The sequence below is a fragment of the Notamacropus eugenii genome, chromosome 4, assembly GCF_028372415.1.
Source record: "Notamacropus eugenii isolate mMacEug1 chromosome 4, mMacEug1.pri_v2, whole genome shotgun sequence".
NCBI classification, from domain to species: domain Eukaryota; kingdom Metazoa; phylum Chordata; class Mammalia; order Diprotodontia; family Macropodidae; genus Notamacropus; species Notamacropus eugenii.
In genome coordinates, this window is record NC_092875.1 from 61,203,888 (window position 1) to 61,231,647 (window position 27,760).

Below are 27,760 nucleotides of genomic sequence, written 5' to 3' on the forward strand. Positions count from 1 at the left end.
AACCTCATGCTTCTGCAGCTGCCCAGACCCCTCCTACCCCACCCCAATACTTCCTCCTAGTCGCCTCTGTTCTTTGAGTTCAGGGTTTGCAAGATCAGAATTGGCCTCATGCCACATTTACGTGTTAACAGGGACCAGGGCAAACTCCGTGTTTACTCTGAGAATGGAGCTGCCAACCTATTAAGGCCCCCACACTTCCTGTCTGGGTCCCTGAGTGGACTTTGGTTGAGGTTTGTTGTCCATCCTTCCTTCAGGGTTCCCTCGGGTTGTGCAACTCCTCAGTATTGTGCAAGTCCACGCCTCATCTGTATGTGTGCGTGCGTGCATGCATGTGTTAGAGAAGGGATTCCTGCACAGGGATAGAGATTCAGTGGGATTTCCCCTAAAGCCCCTTCTATCACTGAAATTCTAGAAACCTGAGATTCTAATGTTCTATAATTATACAGGCCTAGATTCTAAGATTTCAGACTTGCATGCCTTAAGATACCAGGATTTTAAGCCTCGGAGATTCTAGATTCAGAAATGCAAAAGTCTTAGCTTCTGAGAGTCTAAAATTCTGGGTTCTTGACAAGAATATTATCGAACAAGCACATCAGAATTGCAGGTGTGATAGATTCTGAGTTTCTGGCATTCTAAGATTTAAGCTCTTAAGATTTTTTTTTGAGACACTCAGGGTTAAGTGACTTACCCAGGGTCACACAGCTAGTAAGTGTCTGAAGCTAGATTTGAAACTCAGGTCCTCACTCTGCTACCTCCCTGCCCCAGGCTCTTGAAATTCGAAGGTTATCATTTATTGGAGGAGGTGATAGAAAAGAAGGATTCAGTGATCACAATACTTTCATCCTCAGTCACACATATTCCCTCCTCCTCGTCTGTTCTACACACCACCGAGGACTATAACCAGAGAGGCAGGAGGGATTCTAGGCTTCAATCCTTGAGCTTTGAGAAAAGTTCTTGATGTCTTTCATGTCCTTTAGAGATCATTTCCCACCCAGGAGGGCCAGATTTTAATGCCTCTCCCAATCTGAATATCAGTGTGTTAGCAAATGTTGGCGGCGTATGTGCAGCAGAGTCCTAAGCTGGGTACTAGGGGAGCTATGAAGTTGAAAAAATATAAGAATAATAGTAATGATGATGATCATCATTACTGATTTTCCCAGAGCTGTTGTGAGAACCAAATGAGATAATTCAGTTCACCAAAAATGTATTAAATAACCACCATGTGCAAAGTACTGTGTTCATGGGATAATGGAGCAGGGGATGTAAAAGCATTTAGATGGTGCGGTGGAAAAAGTGGTGGGCCTGGAGGCAGATAGATCCCAGTTCAAATCTGGCCTCAGATACCTACTAGCTGTGAAATGCCTGCCTCAGCTTCCTCATCTGCAAAAAGGGGATAATAATGGCACCCTAGGGTTGTTGTAAAGATCAAATGAGAACATATTTGCAAATCCTAAAGCGACGTATATAAGTGCTAGCTACTGTTGTTATTATATAAGATATACTTCTTGACTTCCGGAGACTTATAGTCTAATAGGACAATTAAAAAAATGGGGATGGAGGGTTAGATAACAGTGATGATAATAGTTAAGCTTTATCTAATGTTTTCAAGTTAGTAAACTGTCTAAGAGCAGTTAAATGACTTGTACAGAATCCTACATTTAGTAAGTGTCTAAGGCAAGATTTGAACTCATATTTGAACTAGTTATTCTAAATCCAACAGTGTCCACTGGGTTTCCTCGCTGTGGTTTAAAAACAGTTCCTTTCCTTCCTTTACTGTCTTGATGTCATAGACAATCATTTCAATGATAAATATTCCGAAACCTTTCACTTCCTTACTCCCATCAGTTTTTGCTGTTCCTGCAGCATGGCATAGTGAATTTTACTAGACGTGGAACCAAGCTGGCCTAAAGCTAAATCCTGCATCATTTACCTTCTAGCTATGTGACTGTAGGTTAGAGGGTCATTGGTAACCTTTGATGGGCTAGTTTTGGTATTTATAGGATCAAAGACAGATTATAGGAATCTGAAATGTTATGGATCACTAGAAAGAGTCCTTGACTTGTGGGGTCAGAAGATAGGAGTTCAGATATATCTCAGATACAAGTAGTAACTTGTGTGACCTTGGGTCATTCTCTTAACATATCCCTTCTCCCCTCCCCCACTCCAGGCCTCAGTTTCCTCATATGTGAGATAAGGTTGGTTTCAATGACCTCTAACGGTTGGACTCAGTGACCTCTATCTAATGGCTTTAGATAGATCTATGAGTCTATGATCACAAATTTTGAGCTAGAATGGACTTTAGATGCCTTCAAGTCTAACCTCCCCCATTTTTACAGATAAGGAAATTTAAGACACAGAAGAGTTAAATGAATTGCTCAGGATCACATAGCTATTAAGTGTCTAAGGGGAGCTTTGAACCTGGGTCTTTCTGACTCCAAATCTAGTGCTCCATTAACTACAACATATACTGCCTCTGTGAGTGAAGCAGTGAGTAAGGAAGTAAAGGGAGTGGAGACTTCTTTCTGTAGGTGTTTGTCAGGAATGAGAGTGGAATATCAAGGAATAACAGTCTGAGGGAGTAATGTTGGAAAAGGTTATTTGTTGGGATTGGAACAAGGACACTGAGAGAGAGAGAGAGAGAGAGAGAGAGAGAGAGAGAGAGAGAGAGAGAGAGAGAGAGAGAGATCTGGAGCAGAGACCCAGAGAAAGTGGGAAGAAATGAGATGGAATGTAGTTGGAAGGGTAAGAAGGAGGGCCCTTGTCTTCTGAAAGCAGAGAAAGAGAATGAACAGAGGTTTGGGGCTATAGAGTAGAAGTTCCTCAGTAGAGAAGGGGATGAAATCACCTGCTGATAGAGGGGATGGCAGCCTACTTGGAGATAGTGATTTCCCCAACTGGTCATTTTGCCTCCCTTTCACCCAACTTGAGCCTAAAAAAGCTAATGGACTGCATTAAGAGAGGCAGGGCTTCCAGGAACAGAGTAGGGAGGAAGGAAAGGGGAGCTAGTCCCTTGGTCCTGCCCTGGTCAGATTACCTGGAGTATTGCATTTAGTTCTGGGCACCCCAGTTTAGGAAAGACACTAATAATCCAGAGAGTATCCAACAGTGGGCAACCAAGGAGGTGAGGACCTTGAGACCCAACGTGTCCTGTGACCATCAGTAGAAGGAGCGGTGCTTGTTTGTCTTAGAAATGAGAAGGCCCTGGGGGGGAGAGTTGAAGGGGGTGGACATGAGAGCCAGCTTTAAGTACCGGAAAGACTTCAGTGTATAGAGAGGGTTGGTCTCGTTCTGTTTGGCACCAGAGGGCAGAAGCCAGAAGGGATCAGGGGATGGATGTCAGAGAGGCCCTCTGAACAATTAGAGGTGGAATCTGGAGGTGCCCAGAGCTGCTCCTCATTGCATCAAAGCTGGGCAACCATGCATCAGGTGTGTTGGAGTAGAGTTCTGTCCAGACAGAAGTCAGAGCAGATGGCCACTGAGTTCCCTTCCAACGCTGAGATTCTACTATTCTCTTGGGTCTGAGCCAGAGCAGGCATAAAACTTTTTAAGATTTTTTTTTTTCATATAAATACCAGTATATTTTTTTTCTCCCAGATTAGGAAGGTGTGTTATGTTTGGGTTGGGATGGTGGCCACCAGGTACGTGTAATTATTGGTTTATGACATGAATCTGTTGAACTTGTCTGCAGCAAGTCAGGGGCAGGTATCCTACCAGGAATTCATTCATTCATATATTTAACAAACACTTAATAAGTGCCTGCTGTGTTGCCGGGCCCTGGGCCAAACGTTGTAGAGACAAAGGTGAAAATGAAGCAGCCCCCATCCTCAGCCTGCATTCTACCAGGGGAGCAAGACATGAACACTGATAAGCAAATTAAAAGTCATGTCAAAAGGACAAGAGCATTGAGAGCTGTCAGTGGGAGAAGGGAGGGGGAAATAACTAGGGTAGGTGCTAGCAGGCCCCCAAGTCCTGCTTGGAAGGAAGTTACAGGTTGGGCGGCTTAGTGGTGCAGTGGTTAGAGCACCAGACCTGGAGTCAGGAAGACTTGAGTTCAAATCTGGCTTTAGATACTTACAGTGTGATCCTGGGCAAGTCACTTTGCCCTGTTTGCCTCAGTTTCCTCATCTGTAAAATGAGCTGGAGAAGGAAATGGCCAACCACTCCAGTATCTCTGCCAAGGAAACCCCAAATGGGGTCATGGAGAGTTGGACATAACTGAAATGACTCAACAACCAAAGAGTTCTATGGGGTAGAAGTGAGGAGGGAGTGCATTCCAGGCATCAGGAAATGCTTAAGCAAAGGCAGGAGAATGGAGTGTCATATCTGAGGAACACAGGAGCAAGACAATGAACAGTGAAGGGGAAAATAATAGAAGACTGGACAAGTAGAGGCAAGCTAGCTTGTGGAGGGCTATATTCTGTGGTAACTAATTTCTCCCTCCTGGTGGGGTATAGGTGATTCTGGGCGCCCCAAAGTTAACTCCTACAGAGCCCAAGCTGGAAAAGGTTGGAGCACAGGACTGGTGATGGACCTGACTCTGTCATTCAAGGACCCACGAGGCTTGTTGACTTCTTGTTCAGTCCTGTCTGACTCTCTGTGACCCCATTTAGGGTTTTCTTGGCAAAGATACTGGAGTAATTTGACATTTTCTTCTCTAGAAAAAAAAAGTTGCCTGCTAAGTGATTAAAAACAATTCCTGATTGTTTTCACTGTACTTAGGCTGCAACAAAATCATGGGTCAACTGAAAAATTGTTTCTTTTAAAATTGTATTGATATTTGTTTATTTGGATATTTCTCTCAAAATGGAATTTATCATTTTTCCACCCAAATCATCCCAACTTCCTTGTTACCATCAAGGGTACCACCATCCTCCGCTTACCCAGTCTCCAAACTGTCATCCTCAACATGTCACCCTCACTGACTCACCCCGAGTCCAGGCCATTGCCAAATCTTGGCATTTCTACCCTTACCATTTATTTCTACTATGTCATCTTTGAACCATGCATCACTTCTTGCCTGGACTAGTAACGGTATCCTCCTAATTGGTCCCCCTGCTTTAAGTTTCTCCCCTTTTCCAATCTGTCTTCCATTTAGGTGCCAAATTGATTATCCCAAAGTGTAGGGCTGCTGTTTCTCACAATACTCCATTTCCCATCTCCATGCCTTTGTCCTGTCTGTGCCCCCTGCCTAGAATGCACTTCCTCCTCATTTCTGCCTTTTAGAATTCCTGGCTTCCTTCAAGATTCGACTCAAAACCCACCTTCTGCAGGAGGCTTTTCCTGATCCTCCTTAATGCCAATCCTTTCCCTCTAAGATTGTCTTCAGTTTATCCCATCTATAGAATATTTGTTTGCATGTTACCTGTGAGCTCCTTGAGGGCAAACATTGTATCGTTACCTTTTTTTGTGTTCTCAGTGCTTAGCACAGTTGCCAGGACATAGGGGGCATTGAATAAATGCATGTTGAATGACTCTCCTTCCTCATCTCTGCCCTGGCAGGGACCCCAGTGAATCGGATCCCCATCATGGCAAAGCAGGTCCTGGATTTGTATATGCTCTATGTCTTGGTGACCGAGAAGGGCGGTCTGGTCGAGGTGATCAACAAGAAACTGTGGAGGGAGATCACCAAGGGCCTCAACCTGCCCACTTCCATCACCAGCGCTGCCTTCACCCTCCGGACACAGTGAGTCCCCCTGGTGGGAATGCAAGCCTAAAGTTGAAAGACCTGAGTTCAAATCCAGCTGTGTGATCCTGGCCAAGTCACTCTACCTGGGCATTCCAGCTGTGCAGCCACTTAGCTTGTCCACCTCAGTTTCCCCAATCATAAAATGAGATAATAATAGCGCCTCCTTGCCAGGGTTGTTGTGAAGGTCAAATGAGATACTTGTAAAGCACAGTGCCTGATGTGTAGTGGGTGGTTAATAAAACCAGCCTTCCTTTCTGCCTTCCTTCCTTCTAGAATGGGGAAGATTAAAAGAAAGGGATAAAGGAAAAATGATAACAAAATCCATTTCTAAGGTGCTTTACCATTTATAAGGCAGTTTCCTCACAACAACTTTGCAAGTTAGGTCATCCTGATATTGTATTTCCATTGTACAGATGAGAAAACTGGTCACTTGGTAGTCAGAGCTAGGACTTGAACTCAGGTCCTTGGCATCCAAATCCAGAGCTAAGCTCTCTGCTGCATGGCAAAGTTCTTAAAGTCACCATGTTCCCTTTTCCTTCCTTCTCTCTTCTTCCCACTCCCATGGCAGATACATGAAATACCTGTATCCCTACGAATGTGAGAAACGTGGATTGAGCAACCCCAGTGAGCTACAGGCCGCCATTGACAGCAACCGGCGAGAGGGCCGCCGACAGGGCTTCGGGGGCTCCCTCTTTGCCTACTCTCCAGGAGGGGCCCACAGCATGCTGTCCTCCCCCAAGCTTCAGGTGGCTCCCCTGGGGCTGACGGCCAGTAGCAACGGAGGAGCCATCGCCCCTACCCAGAAGATCAAAAAAGGTGAGAACAGACTGGGCCTGGAATATCAGAGAAGTCCTCTATGTCCTCAAGTGTGGCCCTCAAGTGTGACTGAATCCAACCTTCACAGAATAAATCCCTTTAATAGAAGGTTTTGAACTTGGACTCAGTCTAAAGGCTGCATCCAAGGACCTAGAAGGCCACATGTACCCTTGAGGCCACAGGTTCCCCCTCCCTGCTAAGAAATTCAGAGGCAGCATGATATATAATAGTCAGTCTACAAGCACTTACTAATAAGTGCTGAGCTTTGTGCAAAATTCCGGGAAAGATAAAAACAGGCCCTGTCCTCAGAGGACATCCGTTCTAACAGAGGAGACAACATGTCTACACGCAGGTATGTTAAGGATAGGTAGAAAGTAGACGGCAGGTAAGCTCAGGGAGGCACCAGCAGCTGGGAGGTTCAGCAAACCCTCCTGTGGAAGGTGGGATGAGTACGGAAGGAGCTGGGGAAGTCAGGGGGCAGAACCTTCCAGCCAGAAAAGAACAGCAAAGTACAAAGACCTGGGGGTGGGAGATGATGCAGTGTGATGTCTGAGGAACAGTGGGTAGGTCGGTGGTTGACTGAACCATAGGGTTGGTGAGTAAAAAGAATGAAAAAACAAGAAAGGTTGTGAAGAACTTTAAAAGTCAAACAGAGGAGTTTATGTCTGATCCTGGATCGAGGTGCTCTGGACTTGGAATCCCAAACCTGAGTTTGAATCCTCCTTCAGACATTTTGCCCAGGCTTTCTGACCCTAGGTCTCTCTGGACCTCAGTTTGCCCTTCTGTAAAATGAGCAGGGCTAAGCATCCTTCCAGTTTTCCATCTGTGAGGGAGGGAAACCCATCGTCGCCAGAAAGCCTTTGAAAGCCCTTTTTGTCCCAGTGAGGGCAGCGTTGGTGATTGAGTGCTTTCTCTGACTGCCATTTTGGATCTGCTGGTCTGCTGGGGAAGAAGGACGTGGATGAAAATGCCACTGGTCCAAGTCAGGCTATGCATGTATGTGTGTAAAGCTGAGGTGAAGTTGAAGGGTGGTAGGTCATGGCCCAGCAAAGGGGAAGATCCCAGGGATGGAGGCTTCAGTCAGAGAAAGCTTTTCTGGAGGAAGCAGCATTGTTTGAGCTCAGTCTCGGTGCATGGGGAAGATTTCAGCATAGGAGAAAGGACTTTCCTGCCTCCAGAGTTCAGGGTTCCTGGCCCAAACAGTTGGAAATGGTTGAGCCAAGAATCTGTAGAGATCTGATATGATGTGATAGCTATGGAGGATCTAAATGACCCGTCATGTGGAGGAGGAAACAGACTTCACCAAGGCTTCAGGAGGGATGGCTGGGGCCAATGGGGAGACTCTCTAAGGAGGCAGGTTTCAGCTAGATAGAGAGAACTTCTGTACCAGAACTAGCTAAAGGGGCCTCCTTGATAGGGAGTTACCCATCACTGGACATAGGTAAGTAGATGCTTGGATGACCTCATATCTGTCTGTAGAGGAGCATCCTTTGTGGGATAGGAGGGTAGCCCCAAGATCTGTGATCTGTGACGCCATGCTTTTCTCCTGCCCAGAGGAAGATTCTTCCATCCCCATCACGGTGCCCAGCCGCCTGCCTGTCTCCCTGACAGGTCATTCTGTGGTGGCAGCCCAGGCGGCAGCTGTGCAGGCAGCTGCGGCCCAGGCAGCTGTGGTGGCCCAGGCGGCTGCCCTGGAACAGCTGCGGGAGAAGCTGGAGTCTGGTGAGCCCCCGGAGAAGAAGATGGTCCTAGTGGCAGACGAACAACAGAGGCTGATGCAGCGAGCATTGCAGCAAAACCTGCTGGCCATGAGTGCCCAGCTGCCCATGAGCATCCGCATCAATAGCCAAGGTAGCCAGGCCAGGGGAGGAGGCAAGGGGCCAGGCTGTCTGACCCAGGATGTCAGAGCTGGGATGATCCTTAGAACATATAATATCAGAGCTAGGAAGTAATTCCAGACCACGCTGTTCATTTCTCTGTGAGGACTAAGAGTCACAAAGGCCTAGGCCAGTATAACAGTTAGTAACAGAGCTGGGACTCCTGATCCAGTTCTCTTCCTGTTAGACCTCAATTGCCCCGTATTAACTATTGGCACTTTTGTTATCCCTTAAAAGTTACAAACATATGGTGCAAATAGAATTATCCACATTTCACAGGTCGGGAAACTAAGTTTCCTGACTTGTGCCTACCTGGGGATGAGGCAGAGGTCTGGGAGATCACATGGACCCACCTCTCCAGAGAAGCTTCCAAAGCTCATTGAGGGGCAGAGTGTTAGTTACTGAAGCCTTCCTCCACCATCAGCACTAAGAAAGAATTCTGGGCCACCTCCAGCCCCTAGCCACTCCCCTCTGGGAAGGCCCCTTTGCCTGTCTCCTCCCCCATTAACAGTCATCATCTTTCTTCCCCTGCTTCTGCCTCTACAGCATCGGAGAACCGCCAAGACTCGGCCATGAACCTAGCCAACACCAACGGCACCAACAGTATTAGCATGTCCGTGGAAATCAACGGTATCATGTATACAGGTATGTCCCAGCCTGACTTGGGACCCACCCAGCTCCCATGATTATGGTTAGACCACTTCAGAGAAGGAACAGAAAGGTCCCTCAAAGGACCTTTCATGGTCCCTTTGAGCCAGGGACTGGAAATTAGACATCCAGCAATTTTCTAGATCCTCAGGAAATGGGGTACAGGCAGAGAGCAAGGGGCCACCAGGGAAATGTCCCTAGGTTTTTTCAGGTCAGAAGTGCCTCTTGTCAGCACACTTTGGCAACTTTGAAAAGTGAGGAAACTGAGACAAGCAGGGTTAAGTGACTTGCCCAGTATCACACAGCTGGTAAGTGTCTAAGACCAAATTTGAAGTCAGGAAGAAGTCTTCCTGATTCCTAGCTGCTCCAGAGGAAGGACCTTCTGGAGGGTCTTCTCCAGCCCTAGGTCTATCTGTGATCCCCTGAATACCCGATAAGTTGACTTCCAGGCCCTGCTTTAGACCTTTTGTGCAGAGGGACCTGCTTTCCTCACAGACAGCCCCTTCATTTCATCTCTGGATAGCTTTAACAAATCCTTGGGAAGCTTTTCTTGACAGCAAACCAACATTGTCAGTGTCCACTCACATCTCCCAGTTCTTCTTACCAAATTGGAAAGATCTAATCCCTTTCCCACAAGATGGCATTTCAGATGACAATCATGTCCTTACTAAATCTTCTCTGCTCCAATCTAAACAACCCTTGTTCCTGCAACCAGTCTTGGCCATGATGCCAAGCCTGGTTGCTTCCACTCTGGACATTGTCCAGACTATCAGGGTCCTTCCAGGTACTCCGGGTGTGATCCTGCTAGGGCACAGTAGAACAGGCCTTTCCTCTCCTTCAAAGCTTTGCCTTTCCAGATGCAGACCAAGGTTACTTTTGTTTGGTTTTTGTTATTTTTGTTTTGTCTTGTTTTTAGGGAGTTTATCCTAAGGTCCCTTCTAACTCCAAAATGTTCTGCTCCTCTAATCCCACCCCCTATTTTTTTATGGTTCAGGAAACTGAGGCCCACCTCGAGCAATTAAAATGCCCAAGAATTATCTAAGTAGAAAATGGCAGAATTGGGGTTCAGATCTAAGTCCTCTGGTTTGAGATCCAACCGTTGCTGCAGACAAAGCTTTTGGAGGTGGGGGTGGAGTTTGAGGAGCACTGCCTGGGGGTTCCCAAGTGAAGGAAGGCATCCCCATCAACCCCCTGGCGCACTGGGGAGCAGACCTGCTGACTTTGGTCCTTTCTGTCTCTTCCCAGGGGTCTTGTTTGCTCAGCCTCCAGGCACACCAGCCACTGTTCCAGCCTCCACTCACAACAAAGGTGGCAGCAGCAGCAGCAGCAGCAGCAACAGCCGGGGCGGGCCTGGTGGAGGGTCCGGTAGTGGAGGCAGCAGCAGCAGCAGCGGTGGAGGCGGCAGCAGTGGTGGCTCTCAGGCTGGGACAGCGGGTCTGTCTGTCCCTTCGGCTTCTACCTCGAATAACTCTTTGCCTTAAGCCGCCAAGGGGGCTTAGCCTGCCCCCCACCCCCTGTCACTCTCTCTCGCTCTCTTTCTCACCCACATGCTGAGCCCACTGGACCGGTGGGGTGGGGGTGAGAAAGGGAGGCCCCAGGAGGGGTGAGCAAGGGAAGAATGGGGAGTGGGGGGGACACTATGCTGGGGAAAGGAGACCGAAAACAGGGAGCTAGAGTGGATACCCCAAGACAGATACACACATACCAGGAAATCTATAAAGAGAATTGAATAAAACCAGGGGAAAAGAGAAGGAACACTTGAATTTCTCTGGGTTTCGGACCCTCCAAGAAATGGCTCATCAGGAGAAAGAGAAGAGGGAAATAGGGAAAGGAGAAGCTAAAGAAACTTTTCCCAGTGGCTTTATCGGAATCCCCAAGGGACTGGGCTAGGTCCGTGGGGGTTCGGGTTTTTATCAGTTGCTTTGTCGATTCAACACTGTTTACCTCACATATCCTGCACTCTTTTTTAATTTCTGTTGTCATCAGCCCCACGTTCACCATGCCTAGCTCCTTGGTTCCACAGTAAGCCCTGAGCCTAGAGCAGAGAAGTCTTTGTTGGTGGTTTGGGGAAATGGGGGAGGGGGAGGCTGGGAGAGAAGAATTGTTTTTGTAAAGACATAACTACACTCAGACTTTACGGGGGTTTTTAAGAGGTTTTTGGCTTTTGTTTTGAGGTGTTGTTTTTTTTTTTTGTAAATAATCTATTTTATTCTCTAAGAAAAATCAAACTTAGGAAAAAAATACATATATATTCGTATTTGTTCAGGGAAACTGAACTTGAAAAAAAAAAGAAAAAATGTTTAATAACCTTTTTATTAATCCCTTTCCCCTTTCCTACTCCCTGCTATGATTAATTTTTTTTTTTTGGTGAATTTCCTATAATGCTTTGCTGTTCATAAGCTGGGGATGCTTGGTGACCCTGGAGTCTCCAGGGGCAGGCTTCTCCCAGAGATAATTAACTCAGGTGCTGTAGCTGGAATGGGGAAGGGGGGAGGGACTTGTGGGTCTCTTGAGGGGAGGGCAAGAGAGGAAGGCAGGTAGCGCAATTTGGGGCACTGGCAGGGAGGGAGACATCATCCCATTGCCCTCTGTCCCTTTGGCAAAGATGTCTTTTTATCCTCTTCTGTAGGGGGATACAGAGTTTCTAAGGCAGGGAAACTGTTTTTGCCTTCTCCCCTCCCCCTCCTTGCAGAGGCATGGGTACAACTAAGCTCAGGCCAGAAGTTGGGCAAGAAGATCTTAGTGGATCCATCTTAGTCTGTGGTTAGGACCTTCTTCTATTCTAAAGGAAAGAGTGACCCAGAAAGGGACTGAACTTTCTCCTTCCCCATTATCTTTTCTCCTTGAATGAATAGCATAGGGCAGGTGGGTCACAGCCTTTAGCTTGGCTCAGAGGGTCCCAGGTGCCACTCTCATTTCCAGGCTAGGGTTGGGAGGAAGAAGAATGAGTACTTGCTGGAGAGACTAGAAAAAACAAATTTTGCTCTGGCACTGGTTCCAGGCAGGGCCCGAACTGGACATGGTGTCAAGCCCAGAAAGTGCGGCTGAGTTTTGGTTGAGTCATTTGCCTGGTAGTACCTGTTGCTAGAGACTGTCTTCTAGATCTGAGTACTGAGCCATCTTTTCTGAGATACCTTTTGCCTTTCTGCCCTGCCTCTGGGCCCTCATCCGCCAATTGCCCTTCTTTCTCTGCCCTCCACCATCCTTTCTTCAACATGGGAACAGCTAGGTCTCCAGCCAACTGCCCATCACTCTTGCGTTGACAATGAATACATGCCTGACCCCCAGGGAAAGGAGTGGAGAGCCCTTCACCTCACTTCCATTAGAGACTACCCCTTCAGTGACAGGAAAGCACCTGAAAGATGAGAAGGGGAGTGAATGTGGTACCTCTGCTGGGGGGTGGAGGATTCCAGGTATCCTTACCGTGATACTGAGTAGACTCAGCTGTCTCGTTGGGGTAGGCGAGGGCAGATACCACCTCTCTCCCTGTAAAAGACTTTGGATGGTCTCACTCAGCCTCATTCATCAGAGGGCCAAAGGGTGACTGAAGATTCTCTCCTCCAATACCTCAAACGATTCAGGCCAGTTAAGCATTAGGCACCTACTATGTGCCAGGTCCTTGTGCTAAGGGCTAATGATAGAAAAAGAGGCAAAAAAAAAAAAATCCGTGCCCTCAAATAGTTCCCAATCTAATCCTCAGGCCCTGAGACCTTTAAAATCTATTTTTCAGGCTCCTTGTTTATCTCTCTCCAAAACCCTCCCCCCCAGTGTCACCATCCCCCAACTCCTGCTGCCAGATCTCCCTAAAGGGGACGCTGGAACTTTTCAGAGGGTCTCCTTTTCTTTGTGTTGGGAAGAGCACTCAGTGGAAGTTTTCCAGTTCCCACTTAGATCTCTGTTTTTCCTTGCACTTGGTTTTAATTTCTCCAGAGGGGAAATTAAGCGGTTAGCATCCCCTGGCTCAGCTCCCTTCTCCCCCCACCCTTGTCCCTAGGGTGCCCCTTCTTCTCAGGTTTTTGCCTTCCTGACTATAATTGGGCCCAGGGAGCTAAGTTCTACCCAGGATTGGGGGAGGAGGGGAGACGATTTACTCAGGGCCTACTAACTATTTCTAGAGCCTGTGAGGTACAGGGAGGGAAGGCCCAGCCTGTCTATCAGTCTGGCCAGTGTTTGTCCTCCTTCAGAAGCCTAGGCTGTGTTTGGACAGACAAGGTTGGAAACCCAGGATAGGTTACAGAGAATTCTGATGGCTCTCACCACTCCCTGAGGTTCCCTCTCTCTGCTTCCTCCCTCAGGCTCTGGGTAGGCACTTTAGTGGCAGACATGGGTGTATCACAGCAGTACTTCTACAAAAAAATAAATCTCAGGGTGATGAACTCCCCCACTGGGGCACCTCAGGATCACTTCCCTCTCACTCCTGCTGACTTTCCCTCAGAACCCCTGTCCTCCCTCAGGCCTAGTGAGAAAGTAAGAAAGCCTTTCTTCCTTCTCTCCATCCCTCCTTCCTTCCTTCCTTCCCTCCCTCCTACCTTCCTTCCTACCTTCCTTTCCTTTTTCAAATCTCCAAGCCCCTTCTTACCCTCTTCTCAGGGTCCCAAAGAGCCCCCAGCAAAATTATCTCCCATGGTAGCCAGGAGTCAAGAAACAAATGAAGGGAGAATTCTGTTGGTTTTAGGATACAGCCCAGGACCCAGGCTTCTCACCTGTTAGATCCAGGAGTCTGAACCCCAGAAGGCCTCTGCCTTTGAAAACCAAGGGGCTTTGTTATTTTGGCTGTCTGGTAGAAGGTGTGACTGGGCTGGGAGGCTGAATTTTCTACTGTCTGTTCTTGAGGGACCAAAAAACCCCAAAACCCACACCCTACTGGAGTCCCTTACCCGCCTACCTTGGCAGGCAAACATGAGAAGGCTGGCTCGGACTTCAGGGAAGGATGAGGAGGGGGAGCAGCCAGCCTGAGAGCACCAGCCCATGCAGCCAAGCTCTGTGGCGAGTAATAAGACCAGTCTGCCTGCCCTCCTCTGTCCTGGGAGTACCCATTTTCTCAGCCTGAATGAACATCTCGTCTCATTTGCAACATCCCCGAGCCATCCTTAAGCTCCTCATGGTCCCAGGAGTTCAGGGACTCCATAGGGAACTGGTTTCCCCCAGGCCTGCCCCCCCCAACCTCAGATTTCCTCTCTTTTTCCGTCCTTTTGCTGGCTGCTCAAAATGTACCCAAAACAATTGTAGTTTGGGCCCTGTTAGGTGGTATCTGGGCTCAGATGTCCCTTTTTAGGGGAAAGATAAAGCTTTGAAATTTTCTACCTCATTCCTGATATTTAATGCCAAAAAAATAATAAGTCATCTTCTTCATCACCATCCCCAGTCTGCCCTCACCAAGCCAGGTCAAAGGTTATCTACAGGGACTAAAGATCCGGCCCCTCAGACCTCCCCCAACCCAATCCCATCTAGTCATCCTCTTCAGCCTTGCTATTCTAGAAATAGGCAGAGGTGCCTCAGCAGGGCTTGGAGGCTACCCCAGGCCCTCAAAGGCTGTACCTGTAGAGTGTGTGCCTATCAATCTTTAAGACTTTATATGTGCCCTGGAGGCAGATCTCACCTGTCATCCAGGGCCCATCCATCATGCCAGCCAAGCATGGAGCAGTTCACCAGCAGAAGGCAGGACACTCAGTGGTGAATTTTTTTTTTTGACCCTGGTATCCCAAGGCTTCCCCCCATCTTCCTCACCCATCTGGGATAAGTTGAGAGCCTTAAATGTCTAGGAAATCCCAGTGCTGTGCTGCTCCTCCTCACTCACCCCCTCTAGCTATTCCATTCCAAATCAAACTGTCTGCCTGTCCTTCATCCTAGCATGTAGCTTGTTTAAGGGGAGAAAGAACTGTAGAAGGGGAAAAATGGGTTGGGAGAAGAAATTCTATATTAAAATTATATATATAGATATATATATATATATAGTGTGTGAGCGTGAGCGTGTGTGTGTATGTATGTGTGTGTACTGAAACCTCTGTGTAAAAAATGTCTTTATGTATGATCCGGGCTCTCTCAGCAGGCTCTGGATCCTTACTCAGGGGAATTATACCTGCTGTTCAGCTCCAATGATTGTACTGGGAGAGGCAGGGAGATATGGGGAGTAGCCCACAGAGCTTTGGTGGTCTGGGGTTTCAGGACAGTGTCGGGGCAAGGGGGTCTTCAGCTGTGTTCCTCCTTGAGAAGGCCACTTGTATTTTGCAGGGAGGGTTGAGAAGGGAAGGGGACAGTATCGGGGGAAGGAGAAAAGGACTTCTCTAGAGAAGAATGGTCCACTTACTACCCAGAGCTACCTCTGGAACCCGGCCTGGGCTCTGTGGCAGCCCTGGAGTGCCCCTGGACAGCAGCTTAACAGGGAAGTGGGCAAACTCTGAAGGGGGTGGGGGCCATACTCCTCCAAGGGACACTACTGAAGCTTGATTCCACTGGAATCTCCCCCTGGCCTCCTGGCAGCGCCCTTTCCCCAGGTCCAGCAGGGTGGCTTTTCTCCCCCCACACCTCTCAGAGACCACCCACAGTACCCCCTTCCAATTGCTTCCTTCCCACTGACTATAGAGCTGGGGAGAATCGGGCAACTTTGTACCCCAGGAAGTAAGAGGCTTTTGGGGGTGCATCTCAGCACCCTTTATGCAAACTGGGGGGCCGGTCCCCTTGGCTGGAGGAGGGAGAGGAAGCTTATTTCCAAAGCAAATCTTTGGCAGTGATAGTGGCAGGGATGGGTTGGGACACCTTACCCTGAGCGTAGAGTCAGAAAGAAGTAAAACAAAAAAAGGCCTGAGCTTTAGTTGGGTTTTTGTTTTAACCTGCTGCTTTTAGGATCTGCCAAAGTACTTACAGTAGACTAGGATGACAAGATGCTATCTTACAGCTAACCCTTTGGGGTGGGAGGGGGGGTGGGCTTGGGGCAAAGGGAGCTGAGGGGTCAGGGTTAGGTTTTAGTAACTGTCCATTTTGTACAGTCATCTTTTCATCTGTCTTCTAATTTCTTCCACCCTCTCCTGCCTCCCTTTTCTTTTTTTTTTTTTCTGGAGAATATATTACATTCAATTTTCCTTTTTTTGGCATGTGGACTCGCATTTCCTCTGGGGTTTGTTAAACAGCATGGAATCCCCAGCCTGGGCTGTGACCAAGGCTGGGGGGACCATGCCTGAACTCAGGTAAAAGAAAAAAAAATAAGGCAAAAACCATGTTCTACCTCTGACGCAGCTCTGTGGGCTATTCTGGCTCCGCCGGGGCTGGCTTTAACTATTTCAGTTTTGCAGGACATTCAGGTATTAAAAAAAAAATCTTGTGATTATGAAATAAAAAACACTGAAAGTTTACATTTTATAATAACATTATTATGCAGATTGTATTTAAACCAGAAATATTTAAGACAGTTGTAACCCTGTAAAGCTGATGAGATATTAAATGAAACAACAACAACAAAAAAAAAACACACACTTCTGACTTTTAAAAGAAAAATCACCTGCCTCTTGTGGTTTCTGCTCGGGTCTAGGCTCGCCGGGGTTGAACCAATTGTCCTTCAGGTGGGTGGTCATTTTTTCCACCCCCCCTCCTCCCAAAAAAGGTTATTGAGCTGCTGTTTCCAAAATATGTCGTTGATGAATTCTTTTTTCGGAGACTCTCAGGCTACAAGAGACCTAGGAGGACGGTATCTCTGACAAAGGGCTCAGCCTCCTCCATTTGAGGGGCTCTGGTGTGGGAAATCCCTTCTTATTCCCTTCTGTCTGGCCTCAGCTCAGAGACAGGCCAGTATAGCTGAAGCCTGCCATCATGGAACCTCTCCTCCACCTCCCCATTGGCCCCTGGAACAAGCTCCCTAGCCCTTAAGAGTAGCTAGTATGGACCTCTAGCAGAATTTAGTAGGTCTTTTTCATGTCTCCCCTTCACTGGTAATGGTTTGTACTTAGAGCACAGTCAGAACAGACTTAAAAGAACATAGGATGATATAGCTGGGAGAGACTTTGGGCCAGTCTGTCAGCAAGTGAGCATGTACCAAGTGCTTAGTATGGATGGATTTTGCTTTTCAGCATGCTCTCAAGAAGCATGGGGAGAGGGAGGCAATATGCAAAAACTCCACACACACACACACACACACACACACACACACACACACACAAATGACAGAGTGTAAATGGAAAGTAATCTCAGGGCAAGAGAGGTGAGGTGGTGAGTGCCTACTATGTGGCAGGCACTGTGCCATGCATTGGGGATACAAAAAGGCAAATAAAAAAAAGGTCCCTGCCCTCAGGGAGCTTAGAATCTAGTGGGAGAGACAACATTCAAACAAATGATAAAGCAAGCTATATATGGGATAAATGGAGATAATAGAGGGGTTGGGGAATAGGGAGAGAACTCAGAGCTTGAAGAGCCCTTGGAACACAGAATCTCAGCTGGGAGGGTCCTTAGAACACAGGATGTCAGGGCTGGGAGGGCCCTTAGAACATGGAATGTCAGAGCTGGGAGGACCCTTGGAGATCATGTAGCCCATATTCCACATTGTATAGGTAAGGATATTATGTCCTAGAGAACAGAAGTGCTCTGTCCAAAGTTACATAACCAGCTGGTGGGAAAACCTGAGTAATAACCCAGCTCCCTGGCTTCCAGTTAAACAGCAGCTCTGCCTCCTGGTTCCTGTTCCTTCTGGATTGTGCCAGTACCCTGGGTCAGCCAGGGAATTGGCACAAGGGCGGCTTGCCAGGCATCTCTAATACATTACAGCGATTGGTTTCCCCCTTCCCTTTCCGAGGAGTCATCGAAGGTCACCTTAGTTCTGTGTCACACAGCTATTTATTCACAAGCAGCAGAGGCAGCTTCCCAGGGAGTCTAGCATCAAGGGCACCCCCACTCCTATTTTCCAGCCTCAGCCCAGAAAAGCAGCAGCTAAATCCCAGCTCCCCAGCCTGGCTCCTGGGAAGGTTGAATTGCCATCTGGGGCATTACTTGGGGGAGGGGAGGGCAGTGGGGGAAGATTATGCTTTTGATGGTGTTAAATCACCAGGTGAGTAACAGAGAGGGAAGAAGGAAGGTCAAATTCAGAGTCCATGTTAACCAAAGTAAATCCAAATTTAGCAAATAAGTATTGAGGAGCCTCATTGCAGCGTGCAGGTAACCCTGCCTTGCCAGAGGCTGTCCCTACTAAATGCAAAGAGCTGCCCCAGCTGTAGGACCCTGGGCAAGTAACTAAATCTCTCACAGACTCAGTTTCCCCACCTATCTAATGTCTCTAATGTCCCCTCCACCTCTAAGTCTGTGCTCCTCTGCCTTTGGACAGATACCTTGCCACTTTAATTCACTTTCATCACCTTTCACTTGAACTTTTGAAATAGCCTCTTATGTGCTCTCCCTGCCTCAACAAATTACTTCAATGCATCTTCCCCGTAGCAGCCAGTGTTTCTCCCCAAACACAATTTAACCACATCCCTGCTCCCCTCCCCTCAATAAACCCAAGTATCTCCCTATTACCTCCGGGATCAGATCTAAAGTCCTCTATTTGGCATTTACAGTGATGCACAACCTGGCCCCTTCCCATCTTGTCTGTCTTCTGATAACATGCTCCCTTTCACTCACTCTACAGACCAACCATGCCACCTAACACAGGACCCCACATATCTGCTCAGGATAGATGCTCCCTCTTCATCCCTTTTTCTTGGACAAAGTCATCTTTCCTTCAAGACTCGGCTCAAATTCCATCTGCTAGTGCCTTGCCCTCTGAGGTGACCTTGGGCCCGCTTGGTGTGTTTCTCCTACAAATGCCCACAAGGACATTTGTTTCTCATGCTCGAATTTAAGCTCCATGAAGGTAGGCACTGTTGCTCCAAACAAAGTTACTGGCACGCAGTGCTTAAGAAAGCTCATTTACAGTCCTCAGGTGGGATGGAAGGATCAAGTGCTTACTGTGTGCCAAGTGCTGTGCTAAACGTTGAACAGACAAAAAATGAGTCTCTGCCCTCAAAGAGCTTATATACTAATGGGACGAGAGAGTCTAACAATAGGAGTTAAGTAGGAGAGGTGACAAAGGTACCCCAAGGAGACATGTTACAACGTCAGAAGCAGAGCTACAACAGGTACCTGAGGCCCCAGGAGAAGCTGGCCATTGAGAAAAGGAGACAGGCCTGGCAAAGGGATGTTTCATGGTGCACTGGTGGAAGGACAGTAAGATATTTCAAGGTAAGAAGACCTTAAGCACCGAGTGAGGATGAGATAGCAGCAGAAAGACAGAGCCTTCAAGTGTTATTCTCCCCTCTTCACAAAGGAGAGAATTGAGCCATTGGATGAGTGACTGGCCCAGAGTCAAACAGGTAGGAAGCTGGTGGGCCTGACTCCAAGTCTAACATGCCCCAGGTGATTATCAGCAGTCTTCAACTAGAACACAGACAGACTGTGGCCTGAATTGGTGGGGAAGTGTCCCACCCTCAACAAAAGACCAGTGAAGGATGTTGGAAGCCTGGAGACATAGAAGTAACTAAGACACTGTTCCTGCTCAAAAGAAAGGCACAGTCTAGCTGGGGTGATATAACCCAAACACAAAAGAGATTGTTGAGAAGTGCATTAGGGGAAAAGCCGGCTGGGGGTACCACACAGCAGCTGTCCTGAATAATATAGAGTGTCAACTGGGTCTTGAAAGATGGGTGGGATTTCTACTGGAGAAGGGGAGAGATTGAACTCCAGGAACAGGGAACTGTGTGGGCAAAGGCCCAGAGGTGAGAGAGTAGAGGGTGTAGAGGGTAAAAGAGGGAAACTAGGTGGCACAGTGGGGAAAGGAAGACCTAAGTTCAAATTCTGGCCTCAGACACTAGCTGTGTGACCCTGGGCAAGTCACTTAAACCTGTTTGCCTCAGTTTCCTCATCTGTAAAATGAGCTGAAGAAGGAAATGTAAAACCGCTGCAGTATCTTTGCCAAGAAAACCTCAAACGGGGTCACACAGAGTAGAACACAACTGAACAACAATAAATGTTAAGTCTCATGGTTAATCTAATTAGGTATAGAGGAAGGTGAGTTGTAGAAAGTAAAACTGGAAAGGGAGGAAGTTTCCTGATGGTGGGGGGCCCTCACAGCCAGACCGGGGAGCTGGATAAAAAGAAGAGTGGAGAGAGGTAAAAAGGTTTTGCAGGAGAGGTGGTTGAGACTAATGACTCAGTAATGACTTGGTGATTATCATTGGATTTCAATTTTCAATCAGCCTTCTTCCCCTCCTCCATTAGCAGAGATAACAACAGTATTGAATCTGAAATCTTTGTCCTTGCAACCTAATTATACCCTCGGCCAGTCGTCTCTGTGATGGGGCCATTCACAGAGCTTTTTCTGGATTGCGGGGGACAAGGATGGGGAAGGGAGAGGAAGAAGCAGTCTCAGTAGCCTCTGTGATTGGACTCTGATCCCTTTCTGAACCCATCGGAGCCTGGGAATAATTCTTTTCAAGAAGAAACCAACTCAAACCTCCAATCAGAGGGACCTTAGACATCACCCTGGTCTCTGCGGGATCTTGGGCCAGTCACTTCCTTCTCTGTATTCCACTTTACTTCTTTCAAGCTCTGCCCCACAGTAGCTAGCATTTATTTCATTTAAAAGTTTACAAAGCGATCTCATTTCATCCTTAATAACACGTCTAAGAGGTGGGTGCTATTATTATCCCCAGTTTACGGATGAAGAAACTGAGGCAGACAGGTTAAATGACTTATACCAGGTAAGGTCTGAGGCTGGATTTGAACTCCAGGTCAGGAAACATGTGATCCCATGATCCTTCATTTTACAGAAGAAGAAACTGAGCAGATCCATGACTTGTCTGAGGTCCCACGGGGTAAAATAGGGATTCAATTCAATTAACCCCTTCTCATCCACTATGTGCTAAGTCCTCCGCACACACCAGTCTAGGCCTAATTTCAGTTCCTTCTAAGATCACTAGCTGGCTAGTAATAGGATCTAATAAGAAGAGCTGGCATTTCTACAGCCCTCAGAGCTTTGTAAGGTGATTTATTTATACCAGGGTATTTACATATCACCTCAGAATGATCATATGGGGCGGGGTTGTTTTTCTCATTTTGCAGATGAGGAAATGGAGGTGATGAGAACTGCCCAGAGTCACACAGGCAGTACGGGACAGGGATCCACATCTTTCCTAAAATCTAAGGAGATTCCCATACACCATACTGCCTAGGAGTCAGAGACGTCTGGTCAACCTGTCCCTGACCACGAGCTTCCTGGACAATGCACACCTGATCCATCCCTAGGTCGACGTGTATGAGGAGGTGCTAGTGAGGGGAAAGGTGCATGCCACTCACAGCTGGCAACAGAGAAGCCCCTGAGGCTGGGTGGTCAGGGGCTTGAGAGAAACATCACCCATGGTATGGTTTTTGTCCTCCTGGGCCCCAAGAGGGCTGTCCCTGACATAACTGGTCTGTCTTCATTCCAGGGAACTTGTGATGGAGCCATGGGATGGGGGGAGGGAGTAACCTCTGACCTTCACAACAGGGAAACAGCCCTTGGCCTGTCTGTCCCCTGGGATGGGGGAGGAAGGGAGGTTGCTAGGGGGAGATTAGCCTAATATTGCCAGCCTGGGCTTAAGCAGCTGGAGGACCATCAGCACGGTTGGGAAGCTATGCAGACAACCTGACATCAGACAGCTGCTCCCAAACCAGAGATTAAAAATTCTCTTACAACCGTTTCCTGATGGACTCCTCCCCTGTCATTGGCTTGAGATGATCTGTATTCCTCTCCTGTCTGAGATCACAGGGCTCCTTGGTCTCGGGCATCATGTCTAAACCTGTCATCCTGTTAACTGCTCCCTTAAACTTGTCTCTCTCCTCTGTACCCCTGCTTCTCCCCATGTCTCCATGGGGAGCCTCTGGGGCTCTTGTCCACCCTCTGCCAGTGCAGTAGGGAGTCAAGGAAGCATCCAATAAATTGTTTTTGCATCTGCCTTCCCACAGATCTCTCTGCAGTGATGCATGGAGATTTAATCCAATCCAACAAGCAGTACTAAGTACCTACCATGTGCCAGACTAGTCCTAAATTCTGGGGATTCAAAGACAAAAATGACCACGGTGCCTACTCAGAGAGGTTACATTCTTGGGGTAAGGGGGAGAGAAGGGAAGTGGGATATAACATATAAACAAAGACATATATGAAGGATAATTTGAGGAGGGGGAGAGATCCCAGGTAACTAGGGAAATCAGAATGCAGGGCATGGCACATGGGTTGAATATTAAAGATCCTAAGAGGCAGGGATATGTTTCCAGAAATGGAGCTCATTCTGTGCAAAAGTATGGAGGCTAGAAATGGAGCAGTGATTTTTCACGAACAGCACATTAGCCACTTTGCCCCAGAAGGCAGACTTCATGAGGGAAAATAAGCCAGGAAAGGGAGACTGAAATCGGACTATTGCCTGCCAAGGGCTTTAAATGTCAAACCAAAGGTACTAGGTAGCCACTGAAGTTTCTTAAGCAGGTGAGTGACAGTCAGACTGGTATTTTAGAAAACTCTAGCTGGAGCTCAGAATTCACTTTAACCTGCCTGACCAGACATGTCTTCATTCATTCACTCAAAATTTACTGAGCCCCAGCCAAGTACAATTTGCGGTGGGGAAGGGCAGGGGGTATCTGATGTGTCTGTGAAATGTCTATCATCCTGAGACACAAACAACTTAGCAACTCAATGTAGTGTCAAGGGTCCAACACAGAAGATCTGTATTCCAGTCTTGCCTCTACATTTAACAGCTGGGTAATAGGCTAGTCACCTTCTCTCTGAGCCTGTTTCCTCTTGTGTAAAATGGAACTCACAGTTCAAACATTCTGCCTCACAGGACTATTGTGAGTAAAGTGCTTTGCAGCCCTTTAGATGTAAGGGGGGGGGGTGATTTGGGGAGTGAAATACTGAATATATTGTCAGACAGGACAGCTAGGTGGTGCATCAGATAGCAAACTGGGAATCCCTCTTCCCAAGTTCAAATCTGACCCCAGAGACTGAGTGTGACTCTGGGCAAATCATTTAACTATGTTTGCCTCAGTTTCCTGATCTGTAAAATGAGTTGGAGAAGGATAATGGTAAATCACTCCAGTACCTTTGTCAAGAAAACCCCTAAATGGGATCAGGAAGAGTCAGACACAGTCGAAACAACTCAACAATAACATACTGTCAGACAAGAGGAATTTGTTGGTTTTGCTGAACTTTTCCCCCTTTTTCTTTATTATAGGATGGTAGGTTTCTATCTAGGGAAGGAAAGGATACATTTCAAAAATGATGGTGATGCAAAAACCAAAGATAGCAATTAAAAAAAAATTTTTTAAAGAAACCTTAAAGTTTTTGCAGTATTAGCTTTTATAAAGATGTTTTCCTCTGCCTTCATTGGCCTACATCTCCTAACCCTAACCCTGGATCTGTGGGCATTTGCCTGTGTAAAATGAGGAACATTTGAACGAGCTGCTGCGTCCCCTCCCTCTCAAGCCTAAATCCTATGATTCCATGGTCTGGAGAAAGAGAAAGGCTGGAGACAGTAAAGAGAGGGGTCTGGAAATGCCCTTCCACTCAGAAAAGGTGGCCTCTGGAACCCTGAGACTCCCTTAAGCCCCCAGAGGTCCAGCCCCTTCGCCTGCCCTCTGGCCCTGGGGGAATCTCAGACACGCTTTGCTTCCTGCCATAAATAAACCCTGGCCTTCAGTGCTCGGCCTCCAGCCCCTGCAGCCATCCCTGAACTGGGGGTTGGGTTAGGGTGTGTGTGGAGAGGTGGTTCCCTTCTGTGCCTAAACCTGCTCTCAAGCCTAACCACAGGGGAAGAGTGACTCCCTCCCCAAACCTCCCTTTCAGCCTCTGAGGGCTTTTCCCTTTGGGCAACTGAGAAGATGAGAGCCGAGGCCCCACCCCTCCTTCTCAGGAGTGAATAGCCCTGGGCCCCAAAGAAAACCTCCAACTGCCCAGTATTTATGACTCACCACTGCCACCTAGTGCTAAAGAGAACCTAGTTCTCATCAGATTCCAATTATTTGAATTTCTTGAGTAACAGGGAACTCACTACCTATCCAGTCAACTCATTCCACTTTGGGGAACTCTAGTCGCTGGAGACTCTCTGTTATACTGTACTTGTTGGGGCATATGCCTTGATATATGATGAAATTCTTCCATCAATGGGGCTATTTACTACACAAGGATCTCCCATTGAATTCTAGCTGTTAAGATAAAATATAATAATGAAATAAAAGAGAAATAAGCAGAAGCAAGAGAACATTGCATACAGTAGCAGCAATACTGTTTTAAAAACGACTGAACAAACAAGTCATTTGACTATTATAAATACCCAAATTAACTCAAAAGGACATATGAAGAAAAACGCTATCTGCATCCAAAGAACTGATAAATTGAAGTATGTGCAGAATGATTTTACGTAAATACCTGTTTGTCTAATGGTAGCCATTTCTAGAGCAGGGGGAAGGGAAAAAATAAATTTATATGAGAACTTTATTATATCTTTAAAAGGAAAGCAAGTTGTACATAATAGATTTGCAATTTCGTGTGTAATCATATTTTTTTTCTACTGTTATGGAAGTGCTTGTTTTATTCCATAAATTTAAAAAAAGGATGAAATATAAAGGCAGTCTAGGGCTTATGTGATTCTTAACAGCCTCCCCTGACTTTACCATTGTCACCACCACAGGAATGGAAGAGGGCCACTGAGGACTGGGGGTCATTTTCTATTTTTCTGATCCTCTAAATGTCAAGAGTTCTCCAGTAGACTAGTTGAATCCTGTGGCAAACAGGTTAGCACAAGATCAAGAGTCATATAAGAATGGTCAAAGGATATGAACAGGCAATATTCAGAGGAAGAAATTAAAGATATCCATAATCATATGAAAAAATGCTCTAAATCACTATTGGTTAGAGAGATGCAAATAAAAACAACTCTGAGGTACCACATCACACCTGTAAGACTGACAAACATGACAGAATAAGAAAATGATAAATGCTGGAGAGGATGTGGGAGAGGTGGAACACTAATTCATTGCTGGTGGAGCTGTGAGCTGATCCAACCATTCTGGAGAGCAATTTGGAACTGTGCCCCAAGGGCTACAAAAATGTGCATATCCTTTGACTCAGCAATATCGCTGCTAGGACTGTATCCCCAAGAAATCATAAAAATGGGAAAGGGTCCCACATGTACAAAAATATTTATAGCTGCACTCTTTGTGGTTGCCAAAAAGTGGAAGTCAAGGGGATGCCCATCAACTGGGGAATGGCTGAATAAATTATGGTATAGGAATGTAATGAAGTACTATTGCTCTATAAGAAATGATGAAGAGGAAGACTTCAGGGAGGCCTAGAAGGACTTACATGATCTGATGCTGAGTGAAAGGAGCAGAACCAGGAGAACTTTGTGCACAGCAACGACCACAGTGTGCGAGAGTTTTTTCTGGTAGACTTGGAATTTCATAATAACACAAGAACTTATTAAAAAAAAAAGAAATCCCAGTGGTGGTTTTCTAAGGCAAAATGCCTTCCACACTCAGAGAAAGAAATATGGAAGTCATTCCCAGAATGTAGCAGATCATGTTTGCATGTGTGTGTGTGTGTGTGTGTGTTTGTGTATCATGTTTTGATTTGTTATATGATTTCTTCCATTTATTTTAGTTTGAGTATATAGCATGACTACAGTGAAAACGTACTCAATAGGAAAGTATATGTAGAACCTATACAGAATTATATGCTGTCATGGGGAGGGAGGGGGGTAGTGGGGGGTAGGTGTGGGGGGGATAAAATCTTAATTTTATGGCAGTGATTGTAAAACATTAAAAAATAAAATAAAATTAAATTTAAGAAAAAGATTAAAAAAAGAGTCATATAAGACTCTCCACACTTCATTTGAAAGTAGTCAGGTTTGTAGAAATTCTGCGACCAAAAAATTCATCTCCCTAAAACCAATATGGTAATGAGCCTTTAAGACAGAGACTATGCTTTTGTTGGTATAGACTTCTAGAACTCAGGATCACCTCCATGCTCTCATCAGAAGGTACCAGTGGAAGAATGTAAGGATTATTACTTTTGTTTTATAGATAAGGAAGCTGAGGGTCAGATATATATATGTGTGTGTGTGTGTGTGTGTGTGTGTGTGTGTGTGTGTGTATGTAATGTATATAATACCTATGTATATGGTCATTAAGTGGCAGACAGACTCACAACTGAAATTCAGGGCTTCTTCCTTTTCTTTCTTCTCAGAACTTCCTCTCCTCCCTGGAATTACCAAATTTGCAAATGACCCAAAGCTAGAAGGAATAGCTAATATATATTGGAGGACAGTATCAAGATCCATACAGATCTTGATAAGTTAGAGAACTGGACCAAGTTTAATAAGATGAAATTAGAAATAAATGTCGAGACTTACACTTGGGTTCAAAAAGTCAATTTCATAAGCACAAGATGGGAGATATAGCTAGAGAACAGTTCATCTTTTAAAAGAAAAGATCTGGCGGTTTTAGTAGACCACAAGATCTATGCATGTCAGCTAAAGAGAACTCAGGCTGTATTAGGAGACAAAAGATATCAATAAATGTTTATATTTAACAAGACAGAGAAGCTTCACATCCAACACTAGGGAATCAGAAGTCTCCTTTCAACACATTCTCTCCTGGTCAGACCACATCTGGAGTGTTGTGTTCACATCTGGGTGCTACATTAAAGGAAGAATGCAAATTTAAACTGGAGGGTGTCCAGAGAAGGGCAACCTTAGCCTGAAGAAGAAGAGACACAAGGAAGCCTGCATAATGGTTTTCGTGTATTTAAAGAATCATCCTCTGGATGAGAGATCAGCTTTGCTCTTTGTTTAATGTGAGGGAAAACCTCCCAACCATTAGAAGTCCCCTAAAGTGGAATGAGCCACCTTGGGAGGAAATAGGCTGGCTCCTCCTCACAGATCTCTTAGTCAATGCTGGCTGCTTGTTGGGTTTGTTGAAGAGAGAATTCAGAAAGGGGTTATCCTAGATGGCTTCTGAGGTCTCTTCTGATTTGGAGCTTTAAGTGATTCTCTCCTCCCTTGCTTGGAGTTTTCCTCCTAAGTCTCTGACCAACCATTTCCCACTTCCTTTTCTTTCTCTTAATTTTTTGAAGAAGGCTGAACTCAGGAAGAACCTGAAACTGGTTAAGGAATAGGATTCAAATCCAGATTTTCTGACTCCAGAGCCAGAACTCCTTCCACTCTTCCAACCAGGAGATTTAGTGAAAATAGAGCACTGGACCTGGAGCCAGGAAAATCTGAGATCAAATCCTACCTCAAACACTTACCAGCTGTGTGATCATGGGGAAATAATTCATCTCCCCCCAGCTTTTTTTGTGAGGCAATCAGGGTTAAGTGACTTGCCCAGGATCACATAGCTAGTGTCTGAGACAGGGTTTAAACTTAGGTCCTCCTGACTCCAGGGCTGGTGCTAATTCATCCTTTCTGAGCTTCAGTTTCCTTGTCTATAAAATGGGGGTGACAAATGACTTGTTGTAAGGATCCAGGAACAGTATATGCAGAATACTTTGCAAACCTCAGTCATGAAAAACAGAGATCCCTCTGGACCCAGGCTCCTGCATTCAGTCCTTCTCTTGATATACATTCGCCCTCACCCCTACTCTACTCTGCCAACCCACAGAGGTGACTCCAAATGACACCTCTACAGTAACCTGGGTCACTTGGCTCCTCTTCATCCCTCAGCCTCACTGTCTCTTGGATATTTC

The 27,760-nt window shown here is 46.5% G+C and overlaps 1 protein-coding gene across 6 annotated transcripts in view; it reads left to right on the forward strand.

The window, feature by feature from the left end:
- The window catches only part of ARID3A (AT-rich interaction domain 3A), a 77,691-nt gene extending 61,173 nt beyond the window's left edge, over positions 1-16,518 (forward strand). For all 6 annotated transcript variants that reach the window (XM_072601340.1, XM_072601335.1, XM_072601337.1 and 3 more), the window contains exons 5-9: positions 5,500-5,683; positions 6,255-6,502; positions 8,057-8,353; positions 8,926-9,024; positions 10,273-16,518. In XM_072601340.1, coding sequence (XP_072457441.1) covers positions 5,500-5,683; positions 6,255-6,502; positions 8,057-8,353; positions 8,926-9,024; positions 10,273-10,508 — 1,064 coding nt within the window. In that variant the 3' untranslated portion in view covers positions 10,509-16,518. The remainder of the gene's footprint in view (positions 1-5,499; positions 5,684-6,254; positions 6,503-8,056; positions 8,354-8,925; positions 9,025-10,272) is intronic.
- Positions 16,519-27,760: the final 11,242 nt, after the last annotated feature.